This window comes from Onychostruthus taczanowskii, unplaced genomic scaffold (assembly GCF_017590055.1).
Source record: "Onychostruthus taczanowskii isolate IOZ18803 unplaced genomic scaffold, ASM1759005v1 scaffold82, whole genome shotgun sequence".
Classification (NCBI taxonomy): domain Eukaryota; kingdom Metazoa; phylum Chordata; class Aves; order Passeriformes; family Passeridae; genus Onychostruthus; species Onychostruthus taczanowskii.
Genome location: NW_024506112.1, coordinates 4,498,019 through 4,510,703, shown reverse-complemented (window position 1 = coordinate 4,510,703; position 12,685 = coordinate 4,498,019). Strand labels below are relative to the sequence as shown.

Here is a 12,685-nt window from a genome sequence, read left to right as displayed (position 1 = left end):
ATACTTTATTTTTTTTCTTTCAAAAGCTTGTGATGTTAAAGGAGGTAAGATTTATAGTGGTCTGTTAAATACATCCAAGTATTCAAGTAATATTAAGCAGTAGGTATTACTGTGTTAACTCTTTAGTCATATTTGGCCTAGTGTTCTGCTGTGACACATCCTGAACATTGACAGTGACATTCAGGTTACTGCTTTCTGAAAGCAGCTACTGAAATTTAGTTACTTTAGAAGAAACTTCAAAACTAATGCTCCAAGGATATGATCCATTCATCACTGCTGTTAGTTCAGCCTGACTTCAAGCTGTGAAAATTATATAAATGTCCTGACTGCTATCGCTTGTGATGTCAAGGAGCACATGGGTATAGATAAGTATATATTAACTACTTAGTTTTCATCTGAAGTTGCCCAGAGCAGAATCATTAAACTTTCAGTAAATCATGAAACATCACTTGCAAATTTTATTTTGGTGCTCTGTTACACCATCAGAGTTTTTTTACAGTGTACATGATAAAATATCAGCAGAGTTAATTTATGAGAAGGGCATGTAAGGTGACTCTGAATTGGACCACAACAAAAGCAGGGTAAGGCAGAGGAATCTGTTTTTTGTTCTCTTTATTAAATTTCATTTTATTTCGTGCAGATCTTCCACCTGGGTACAACTGACTCTGTCTGCTGTCATTCAGGTGTTTGTGCCATGCCCCTCAGAACTCCTGGATCCTGGGTGACCAGGAGGTGTCCTTTCATGGGGCCAGGGTATGCCTGGCACCACTGCTCACTCACTTGGGCTTGGAGACTCACTTCTCGTGTGTTCATGTCTCATCCATTTCCTGCTTAACAGGAGAAGCTCTTAGCTTATATCACCGTGGCTTTTCAATATCCCATTAAAATCACTGCAAGGAGAAGCTTCCATCTGGGCACTGGCAGGTCCTTCATTGTAGTGCTGCCAGTGCTTTTGAAGTCCTGCTGATGTCCTGCCAGCCGACCTGGAAATTGCTTCCTTTTGATGATCTGTGGCAGGGCTTTTAACCTTCTCTTAGGAGGTGATTTGCTCCTTCCTTACAGCGTTGAGTCTGGGAGCAGGGAACAAAACAGGCAGGCAGCTTGAATACTTCAGGTTTTTCCCCCAAATTGCAGGGAGCAGGAAAATGCAAGGCTGTTATGTTTGGTGGGATCTAAAAATAACTATAGTTGACTCCACCCCTCTATCAATTGCTTCCAGGAACACACTGAGCTATTGAGCTATTGAATGTGAAGTGTATTTAATAGGTGTGCAGCCTATTTCCTACCATCTTTCAATTTCTCCCTGTACCTTTAAGTGGTTTAAATTTGTCTTTTTTTTTTTTTTAATGCACTTTTCTGAACTAAGCCTTTCATTTTGATGTGAAATGATTTAACGTGGGATGAAATTCTGTTTCAGAGAAATCCAAACAATTTGACTTACACAGTTACATCTTCCAGCGCTCAGAACAATTGTATTTAATAATGGAAAAGTCAATAACCTCACAAATGTATTGGCAAAGTAATTCTGCTTTCTTAGAGGACTTTGTTTTGATCATGGGTTTCTCCTGAACCTTGAGAATTATCTTAAAAGCATTGCTTGAAAATTGGCACGACTGATTTTACAACTCTCAACATTTGTCATGGTTAAAATGGCTGACCAGCTACTAGCATTTAACAGCTGTTATGTGATGTATGAGCTGTCTTACTGCTTAGGTAGCAATGATAGCAGTAAACTGTTAAGTTCTACATGAAGGTACACGGAACTGTGAGCTTTCCATCTAAAAGGGTGGATGCCTGTGAGTCAGAAGGGCTAATTTGCACTTTCTATGACACCTATTTTAGCAGTCAGTGCATTTCTTGAAGTTTGAAGGCTTTAGACTAGTAAAGAAGAAAGCTCCTTCAGGAAAAAGGATCTTCAGTGTATTCTGAGATTCAAACATGTCACTCTGTAAGCTCCTGTAAGAGCCCATTTGGCAATTATTTCTGCCTCTGATAAAATATGCCTGCATTTCTGCTGCTAGACAACCAGTTTTGTGTTTTCCAGAAGTCAGGACTTGGCCACTAACATCTCAATATCTGTGCTTTTGTGGGAGAAATGGTGCAGGTTTCTTTTGTGCATCTTTGCTGAGGCACTGATGTTGATTGACCATTAACCAAATGGCTTTACAGTCTGCTGTTGGTAGTGCATTTGCAACTTTCCTCTCACGCCTTTTGTTAAATATTTCACACATAAAAGTGGCAAAGATTGAAATTTAACATGCACATTTTTCAAAGCATAATGTGAAATAAAATAGTATGTAATGTTAAATACGAATATGTATGCATATGTAAACATATATAAGATGGTATATAATGTTAAAGCAAGACTGTTGTTAAAAATGTGCTTTTTAAAGTACATATTGTGGGGTTTCATGGTCTCTGGCATTCTATACTTGCCTCTCATCTCAGTACAATGATCTCAGTGAAGTTTCTTTTATGAGCCTAAATTTTGCATATTAATATGCATTTCTTGGCTTTAACTTTTGCATCTCAATAGAAGTCTGAGATATATTAACCAAAAGTAATGGAATGAATGTCTTAAAATTCAGTGATAGTGCTGTAAGCTCATGATGACTTACCTTTAGAGAATACACTGTATTATCAATACAGAGGTCACAGTTTTACTCTGGTGACAAGGCTTTTCCTTTTTGACTCTTCCCTTGTAGTAAGAAATTTGACTGAGCATGGCATGTAGGAGCAAGGTGACATCTTTCCCTCTGTATGAACCCAAGGAATGATGTTTGTATTGCTTAGGACTCCAGAAGGGTCTGTGCTACTGAGGAGAGTCACTTAGATGTTAAGATTTTGTTCTGCTATGTAAATAGTTTTATGTGTTTATTATGGATCCTGACCCTGTTAGTTGTAAAACAATTATGAGGTACAGGACCATTTTTTTTTTTCCAGAAGACTTCAAATTCCAAATGTTGTAACTATGCGTACGGACTCCTGGAATGGGGAGAGAAATTAAGTTCCAGCAAGTAGGAAAGAAAAAAAAGCTGGGCAGATTTTCTTCAGTGTGACTGAGGATATTCAGCGTGGGTAGTTAAGTGTGTTGGTACTGTTAGAACATTCCTGTCAAAGCAAACCCGAACGCAGCTCCCCTCTCTCTGAGCCGGCTTGGGTCACGCAGGCCTGAAGAGATTGGCCTTTGTTTGGGGCAGCAGCTCAGCCCTGCAGTGCTGCAGGGGATGGAACGGGGCTGTCAGCTGGGACCCGGGTACGGCACTCTGACACGGCATGGGACACTGCTCCTCTGCTCCCTGACATGGCATGGGACACTGCCCTTCTGCTCTGACATGGGATGGGACACTGCCCTTCTGCTCCCTGACACATGGGACACTGCCTGTCTGCTCTCTGACATGGCATGGGACACTGTGCCTTTCTGCTCTCTGACATGGGATGGGACCTTTCTGCTGCCTTTGTATGAGGTGTGTGGCCGTGGGGTGTCAGGTCCTTTAAGCTGGGTGAGGGACAGGGTGGTCCGCTGTAAGGTAATAAATACAGCATGAAGCCAGAAAGGCCGAGCACGTAGCTTAGACCAACTGTGCCTTCTGTTCTTCCTAGGTACTGTGGTTAAAGGGAGAAGGACACATTTGGTGTAAATGCAATACTATTCTCAAAAATAGTCATTTAGTTTTTTACCAAAACCAGAATGATGTTGTTTCTCCTTCTTGTCTTTCTCCATCTCTCCACGTACAACAATTTCATTTATCCTTACCACAGCAAGTCTAGCTGACAAGGAACAACTGGATTATTTGCAATAACTTTAAACTAGAGATCTGTTCACTGCTGTCCCTAGAGACCTGAAATGCTGTTTCTCTGCCTCTTAAAATCCTATTCGTCTTACTTTCTCCATAATTATGAGTGTGATCATGTTTCTGTTCCTCTCATTAAGTCACAAGCTCTCTGGATTTATTGGTTAATTTCCAGACCAGTAATTTCTTCTGTAAAAACAAATCCTGCTCAAAATTCTAGTTTGAGTGATTACAGCAGACAGGGTTTTGAGCTATATAAATAAAGTCAAATATTACTAAAGCTTTGCTTTCAGGTAAAATTTTAGGGGTGAAAAGGAGTATCAGGACTAACTAAGGTGCATTTTGCATTTGGAGACTGAATGAAATAAGAAGTGTTCATCTAATGGATATTGTGATGCTTTTAATGTAGTGACACTATAACTAAATAAATAATGTAATTTTCTTTTTGTTGGTCTGTTACTAGGATCCATACTATAGATTTAATGATGTGATGTACAGATGGATCTCACTAGATAACTGGACTTACAGCAGGACGTTCAAAACTCCTTTTGACATCAGGTATGCAGTAAAGATATGTCTAAAATAGTTCTGTGCCATCTTTCATGAAGAATTGCAAGTTAATCCATCCACTCAAAATCTGTTTAATACTTCTGTATCTGATAAAACAAATTATGCAGTCATGTGCAGCTGCAAAGCTGTTGCTACAGAACGCTTCAATTGTTGCTTTTTTCTTTTTTTTTAATTGATTATTAAAAATTACTTATGAATTGTCAGCTGAAAAAAAGATAGTACTTAGGCTAATTGAAAGCTGTTCCTTCTAATATGTGGTGGGTATATGAGCCTGATGTGTTCTTGAGCATGCTGACTTGAGCTACTTCAGCTGTCATCTTAATTTGACTGTTTAAAGGTACAGTGTAGCTACACTGAGTCAAAAGTAGCTGAAGCAACTGCTGGTATAATAGTGATATGCATTTTTACATTGTCTGTGTACTGTGTGTTTTTAACTCTAGGTATTCTGACAGTTTTTCGCATGTATGTTTTCTTTTGTAGAAAGTGGCAGAAAGTGAATTTGGTTTTTGACGGAGTAGATACAGTGGCACAGATCCTGCTCAACAATGTCACTCTCGGGAGAACAGACAACATGTTCAACAGATATGTAAGCAATGTGTTTATTTGTGAAGGTGCTTCTGTGCTTGCTTCAAAGCCCTTTTTCTCTGAGCAAGTGCATTCAAGTACCTATAAAAGTAGGTGCTTGGATGCAGAAAGTGTTGACTTGAGGACTGCATGTGTAATCAGGTAAATGTTAGGAAGGGAAGTGTACTTACCTTTTCGACTTGAGGACTGCATGTGTAATCAGGTAAATGTTAGGAAGGGTCCAACTAGCAACAGGGTCATATCTAGAGGTGAATGTGCCTTGTCCTAAATGAGAGAACCAATGCAAGAGGATTCAGCTAATAATGTGTCTTGTTTCTTGGGATCTGTCCCAGCTCCAAGAAAACATAAGCTTGAATCTGTTTTATTAGCTGTAAATCTGCTTACTAATTGGTATTAGAATGGTTTACATTTCAATACTGCAATGAAAATGCATGTGCTGTAAAACCTGTGTGTGTTTTCATGCTTTTTGTTTTTAAAGAGGGTGGTTTATTTTTAATATAGTACTTTGGATAACATGTCTTGCATTTTTGAGCTTCACGTATGTCAGGATGAGAGTATTCATTGTGGAATGATCTTGAGAATGGCAAAAACATTCAAACTAATTTTATAGCTTTAAAATACAAAATTATTCTGGTATTAACATAATCTTAAAAGAATCAAAAAATCTGAAGACTTAAGGGAAGATTGATAGTGGACTAACTGAATTACAAAAGAAATCCATATTTCAGCATTTACCATTCTGGCAGGTTTTATCGCAAAAGCACTGGACTGAGACATAAGACATTCTGCCACTTGGGTCTGTGTGACCTAGGACAAACCACTTAGTTTCTCTTTGACTGACTTTTACCATTAGTGAAATCAAAAATTTCATATAGTTTTTATGAAATTGTAATTATTTACTGTTTGGAGAGTATCTAAAGGCTTGTCAGTAGCAGGTTCTGTAAAGTTAGGAAGTGGTATTATTTTGTCCATATTTCTGCAACTTGATTTTGTATCAGATTGCAACAATTCATGAAATGGCCTTCTCTGTAAAACCAGAGTGTACTGCATTAAATTGAGTCCAGGGTTACTGTGACCCAGGCTTGTGCCTTGTTCACCTGTTGCACATGGCAACAACATCTGCAGGAAGGACTCCCTGAAGGCTCGGGATTGGGGAATGCTATTTGCTTTCTAATATCCTGCTGTATGCTACAGAAGTAAGTGATTCTGTCTGGGCTGCTCCCAAATTAAAGAAAAATTACCAAGACTGGACTTTTCACAAATGTACACTCTGAGGAATAAATGGGTATTAGCCACTGGAACCATATTGATAGCACAGGATAATTCTGAAATGGAATATTTCTCCTGTTCTCCAGCCACACTGAAGGGGATTTTGTGACCTGGTGAGGAAGCCCCCAAATGCTTCATTTGGTGCTGGCATAGAATGTGTGTCTTACATTTGGGGGTTAGAATGGAAGTCATTTCATTTTGGGGAATGAACTGCAGCTTTGCAGCATTCATGGACAAGGCAACTCAGTGGCTTGCGGTAGATGAGCTGGCAGCAGAGTGTGAGCTGGAAGCGCTCCTGTATGGAGCAGCTCTCTGAATTGGAATAGGGTGTCTTTCCAAAGATGCAGATGGGTTCTGGATGAGAAATGAGGGTAAAGATTCTCTTGCTGTCCTTGTCCTTCAGGTACTTCTCTGTGCAAGCAAAGTGCTGCAGCCTGCAACGAGAGCTTGGTGTGAGGAAAGTGATTTGCCCAGAAACATCTTCTATCTAGAACATTCCTGTGTATTTTCTCTTTTTTTTCAGTTTACAAAGAAGCTTTTCTTTTCTTTCAAAACCAGAGCACTCTGAGAGTGTATTTCAAAAGCTTTTGAATAATATATGTATGGTATTAAAATCCCCATGTAATAGTGATTGTAAATCTCATAGATAAATGTCAGCACTGTAATGGTTTTGTTCTGTGTTTTATCCTAGAGCTTTGATATTACCAGCGTGATCCAGGAGGTCAATTTTGTTGAAGTCCGTTTCTTGTCAGCCGTTTCCTACGCAGCGGAGCAGAGCAGATGTCACAAAGCACACAGCATCCCCCCGGCGTGCCCTCCACCTGTGCAGAAAGGAGAGTGCCACGTTAATTTCATCAGAAAGGTGGGGGCAGAATTGTCTCTGGCTTCAGGCTGGGAAAGAGGAATGCACCACAAGCTGTCCTTACAGTTGTATTCTGAAACCTGCAATGTTGTTTTATAAGTAGGGCATATTTTTCATTGCAGCTTCCTTCTCCCATCCCCCCTAGAAATCTGTAGTCTTGTATGTTGACAATACAGGAGGCATGAGAAGGCCAGGCTTCATATCTAAGTGATAAGAATGTTTAAATGGCTGTTTTCATCAAAGAGTCAGCAAGGAGACTTGCTGCTAAGAGGGCAGGACAGCATTGGGAAATGTGTAATCGTTCCATTTTGGTCCACTGGGTGGGTTTAGCCATGTATGCTGACAATAGAGTTCACTATTGCAAATACCAGTGTGTTGTAGCCAAGGCTGTAGAAATCTCATCCAAGCAGCTTTGTGAGTGTTTGCTGTTGCTCATGTGCTGTGCTATTTATACTGGGAAGCTCTGGCATGTCCCAAGAAGTGTTACCTAACAGGGAACCTGTTCTCATCTTATTAGTGTTGTCAATTGTGACTTATATGTACATATTCAATGAAAACAACAGTGTAATTTAAATGAATGAAACTCAGAAACTTTGATTTAAGATACGCCTTCTTTGCTGTTAAAACAACTCAGGGCAAACTATTATTTGAGTAGCACCTCATGTATTTCTGATAGCTTTGCAGCAGATAGGGGTAATGTCTAGATGATCTTATTTTCTAATTTCTCTTTTTGGGTGTTTTTGCATATTTGTCTCCACTTAAATGCCTTTCTTGATAATTATTCTCAAACTTTCTGATAAAGTCCTTCTAGAGCCTCCTCAAAAAATGACTAGGATTCTGTAAATCTGGTATTTAAACCTGGATATAATTTCCTTTATCATTTATTAATGTAAACATGGACTCCATGTTGTCCTGGAAAGATCCTTTAGGATTAAGACGCTGTCTTTATTTCTGCTTGCTGCTACTTTTATTTTCTCTACATTTTAGAAAGTTTATTAGTTCTTCTGAGTCCACTGAGTTTCTCTGAAATCAGTGCAAGGAGAGGCTTGCAAGGAAGAGGGCACTTACTCAGCTGGAGTCTTATTTATAGACCAAAAGAGACCTGGAATGATTTTATGCTTCACTGAACTATACCTTTAAATTTGTTAGAAAGTACTCTAGTGCTTTTTCCTCAAATGAATTTTTTGACTGTACTTGGAAACTGCTCCAGAAATTTCCAGAAACATTTTGAATTCCAAATATTGGCAACAACAGCAGCAATGTCACATCTAAAACTAAACAAACATACTAGGACATTGCTATAAGCTGGTGGCTTCCCACCCGAAAGTAATGGAGATCTATTTACACATTTCAGGTGCAGTATTAAGTGCAGTAAACTTATCTAAATCTGACTAGGAGTTTGTGGCAGAACCCAAACCTGTCACTGCTGATGTACTGCAGTGATACAGGCATTGTTCTTGTGATGTACTGTTTTTGATAGCAGTCTCTGCAGTATTTTTAGTGAAACCTGCCAATCTGTCAGTAATTCATTTGTTTATTTTATATAAAGGGGAAATGATTTCCAATTGGGCATGTTTTCTAAGAGCATATCCCTGGTTTTCTGTTTGAAATAGGTGCAGTGTCTGCTTCCTGGAAGGCTCTTTTGCAGTTTGATAGACAGGGAGGCTGACTGGCAAGGCAAGGGATAGGCCAGGCTTGTGCAATGTGGTTTGCCCAAATTAGTATGCCTTGGCTGTAAGTTATTAGTCTCTAAATTTAGAATTGTGTGTCACTGTACAAGACTTTAGGAGATCTATTGTATTTGCTTTGGGGGCTGGGGCTGTGTGAAACTTGGAGGGCAGCTGAATAGATGTTGTCAAGGGATTTGTTAAGCAGAGGTCTGACTAGGTTTGAAAACAGCTAAATGGAAATGAGTGTACGCACTTCTCTGCCTGACCAGCATTTTATAATTCTGACAGTTATTCTGATGTTAGTACCAGAACTAAGCTACTTCTCAACCATGTTTTTGTTCCCTTTGTTTTTGAATAGGAGAACCATAAAAAGGGGAGAAACAGCGAACATGACTGAACTACACAAATACTCCAGACATATCCATTTCTTTCCTTGTATTACTCTGTGGTGTTAAAACTAAAAATAGGAGATAAACTATTTCATATATGGTTTTTAATTTGATACTGTTCTTCTAGAATACTGTAACATTTATAATTGTCAGTTTTCTGCTTAGTTTGTCTTTTAGGTATACAGTTATATACTGGCATTACAAAGTAAGATAATTCACAGCTGAATTGAGAGTAATCTCCTTGTTTTTTTGATCTTTACTGTTTGGGTGTTTGTTGGTGGTTTTTTTGGTGGTATGCTAAGTGTTGTTCTGCTCTTTTGGTAACACAGAATTTCTCCTTACATGGATGTTTAATAGAGAATTTAATTTTTTGTATAATACAGGTAGTAGCAGCAAGTTCTGGTTGTGAAATAAGAAAAAAATACTGTAGGGTCTTCTGGATTTATGGAAACTGGAAAAATTCTTTCAGTGCCTGTAAATATTTTATTCCCAGATAGCAAATGTCTTTTATTTCTGGCATGGCATCAATGTCTATGTGAAAAACAGGCATTTGTAATGTAATAATTCTGTTTTCCAGGAGCAATGTTCATTTAGTTGGGATTGGGGCCCTTCTTTTCCCACTCAAGGAATCTGGAAAGATGTTAGGATTGAGGCCTATAACCATTATCATCTGATTTACTTTTCTATAACTCCTTTCTTTGGTAAGTCTCTCATTTCTTCTTGTTACTGGTTTCACCTTTAGAATACAAACCATTTTATTGGTAAGCCAAATTAACTGTCAGGTAGGAAATGTTCTCTGGGTTTTTTATGACTTTATGTGTGGTTCTTTCCAGAACACACCTTTATTAGGTATTGAAACAGTACTTCATAACAAACAATAACTGTTAAAAGTGTTAGAATATAATAAATGTAGTATAAAGTGTTAGAATAAATAAATGTAGTATAATTGAGATTAGCACCTGTTCTTCAGTTTTTCCTTTCTATTGGCATGTGTTTTCACCAAGACTCCCTGTAAATATGTCTCACTTTCATCTCACTTTCATTTCAAACAAAGGCAAAGCTGCTATGGGAATTTGGTTTTGTGTTGGAAGGACAAATGCACAATGAGCAGAGTTCGAAGAGTGCTGAGTTTTCAGGACACAACATGAAGTCTGAGAGAGAAAAGCAGTTGTGCTATGCAAGGATAATTGTTAAAGCTGCAATTGGACAGAATAACCTCCTGCATTCTTGCTACCTAACCTACCAAACTGGTTTCCTCTCTTGCAGTGGTCTCTGATTTTCCTCTCCTTTGTCCTGAAGATCATTGCAGCTGTGCAGAAGTAGTTAATTTTCCCTTGAAACTTTCTGCAAATGGTGGTATGCCTGGTTGTAGACCACCCACATGCTTTTTTTCACTGCCTGTTGAGCCCAGTGGAGTATAGGCTAGCACGTGGGTCCTCTGCACTGGGGTGAATTTTGGCCCTTGGGAATAGATTTGTTGTGTATGAATAAAAGAGGAAGACATCACTCCATGGCTGCTTTTAAAGTGTCCTGAAATAGCTGCAGGTCTTAAATAGAATTGACGTGACCGGAATTTCCATGGAAAGCCCCAGCACAGACTGTGTGCTTTCTGAAATTTAGTTACAATAAAAATCTTTTCTGGTCCCTCCCACATTCCCACAACTCCACCTTCTGGTAGGTAAAGTCTTGCTCTCTGGGTAAGTGGAGAGAGCAGACCTCTTTCCTTCAGCAGAGAGTAGCTTGGAACCAGAGCAAGAGCTTATTAGTATTCAAACATAATAACATTTGAAAAGGAAAGAGTAAATGAACAACCTGAATTTGAGCTGCATATGTACTTTTATTGTTCATCAGATTATGTGTCATAGCCTTTTGACCACTGAGTCTGTAAAAGATTCATTGTTCTTGGTTTCTCTGCCTGGACCCCACAGTTCAGGCAGTTAGGAATGGGTTGGAATTTCTGTATGCTTTTGTAAGGGAGGAAGAATGCACTGTAATGTCTGACTTTTGTAGGGTGGGTACTTTTTAACCTTTTCCACATTTCAGAGAATTGGTGTTCACTGGGTAATGCTGGGTGTAATATAAACTTGGGAACTCAATCATTGCTCTTCATTCTGTGAAAGACAGTGAAAACCACACCAGGGCTGAATGCAATTCTTTGTTTTTTAGAGTGAGCTCTCTTTCTCTTGTGGAGGAAGGAGAGCTAGACTATATAAATGAAAAGAGAAAGTCAGTTATTAGTAGTTTGGGTATACAAAATGTGTCTTAGTTCTAGTTCTCCTTGTTTTGTTTTTCTGTTTTGTTTGCTTTTGCTTATTTGTTAATCTGCAATATTTGAAGTATAGGATTAACCAGGCTGTGTTTGTAGCTAGGCAATTCAACTGCTGAAGTTAGTGGGAAATTTACACATAGATCTTGAGTACCCTTGACCCTGGCTCTCCTTATTCAGTAAGCTCTGTAAAAGAGAGGATGCTCTGTGGTAACTTCAGAGAGATCTCAGGGAAGTCATTAACTTGTTTCTTTCCCAACACATGGGTGGGAGAAGGGACATAAAGATATAGCCTGTCAAGTCTAGACAAAGTGGGCCCAATTCATCCCCAGTGTAGCTCCATTCATTTTGTCCAGTGAGTCTGGGATGAATTCAGCTCGTTTTCTGTTAATACTGTTTTTGTTTCATTGACAAAAGTGATTGTACTGGCTTGTGATTACAATCTTTCCCAAAGAGTACCATGTTCATATGAGTGCTGACTAAAAGCAAATACAATGTCTATGGGAGTTGGTGGGAAAAAAATTCCTTCCTAATGAAGTGACTGGTGTCGAGGTCTCCGACTTTTGTACAGAGCTCTGAAAAAAAAAGCCTGGATGGCTTCTGAGTTAAAAAAAAGAGTTAAAAAACAGAAATCATATTGCATTGTTCTCTTTCATTGGACTCAGATGCCAAACACACTAAATAAGCAGATTAACTATGTAGGTTGGTTCAGACACAGCCTGAAAATTATTAAATTTAATCTTAGGTGTTTGAATTTTTTCATTAATGAAGGATAATGTTAACTAATAGGTATATAAACATAACTCTTAAATCCCATTTTTTCGTCCTTCTTCACTTAGCAAAGAGTGCTCAGCAGTGGTGTCTTGAAGTCGAGTCTATTTTTGATGTAGTCAGCTCCAAGCCAATTGCGGGTCTTGTGACTGTGAACATTCCCAAGTTACAAACGCAGCAAACATTCAGTGTGAAGCTTCAACCTGGAGAAGGCAGCATTGTGCTGCTTGTAAACATCAACAAGGTAAAGAGGTGTGTGGGGAGAGCTAGTTCAGCTGCAAAATTTTCCCCTGGTTTCCAGTGAGACTTTCTGCCTCCATGCCAGTTTTAAGCCTCCTTCCCATTCCTTACGGTGTTCCTGACTTTAACACAACAGTTCTGTACCCCTTACAGGGTAGGAGAACAGTTCTTTTCTTTTCTAAAATCTGATGTCTGTGAAGCTATGTAGCTCACTGCCAAAAGGTGATGAAGCCTTAGAAAAAGCCACTGGCCACTGTTAAATGACCTTG

General features: G+C 39.0%; 1 protein-coding gene across 8 annotated transcripts in view; it reads left to right on the top strand.

Moving 5' to 3' along the window:
• Nucleotides 1–12,685, top strand: part of MANBA (mannosidase beta) — a 64,156-nt gene that overhangs the window by 12,969 nt on the left and 38,502 nt on the right. For 7 of the 8 annotated variants that reach the window (XM_041424520.1, XM_041424524.1, XM_041424521.1 and 4 more), the window contains 5 exons: nt 4,258–4,352; nt 4,845–4,950; nt 6,910–7,080; nt 9,717–9,840; nt 12,245–12,420. In XM_041424520.1, the coding sequence (XP_041280454.1) occupies nt 4,258–4,352; nt 4,845–4,950; nt 6,910–7,080; nt 9,717–9,840; nt 12,245–12,420 (672 nt within the window). Of the gene's footprint in view, nt 1–3,355; nt 3,468–4,257; nt 4,353–4,844; nt 4,951–6,909; nt 7,081–9,716; nt 9,841–12,244; nt 12,421–12,685 lie in introns of those variants that run through there. The other variant, XM_041424523.1, reaches the window with a different exon arrangement.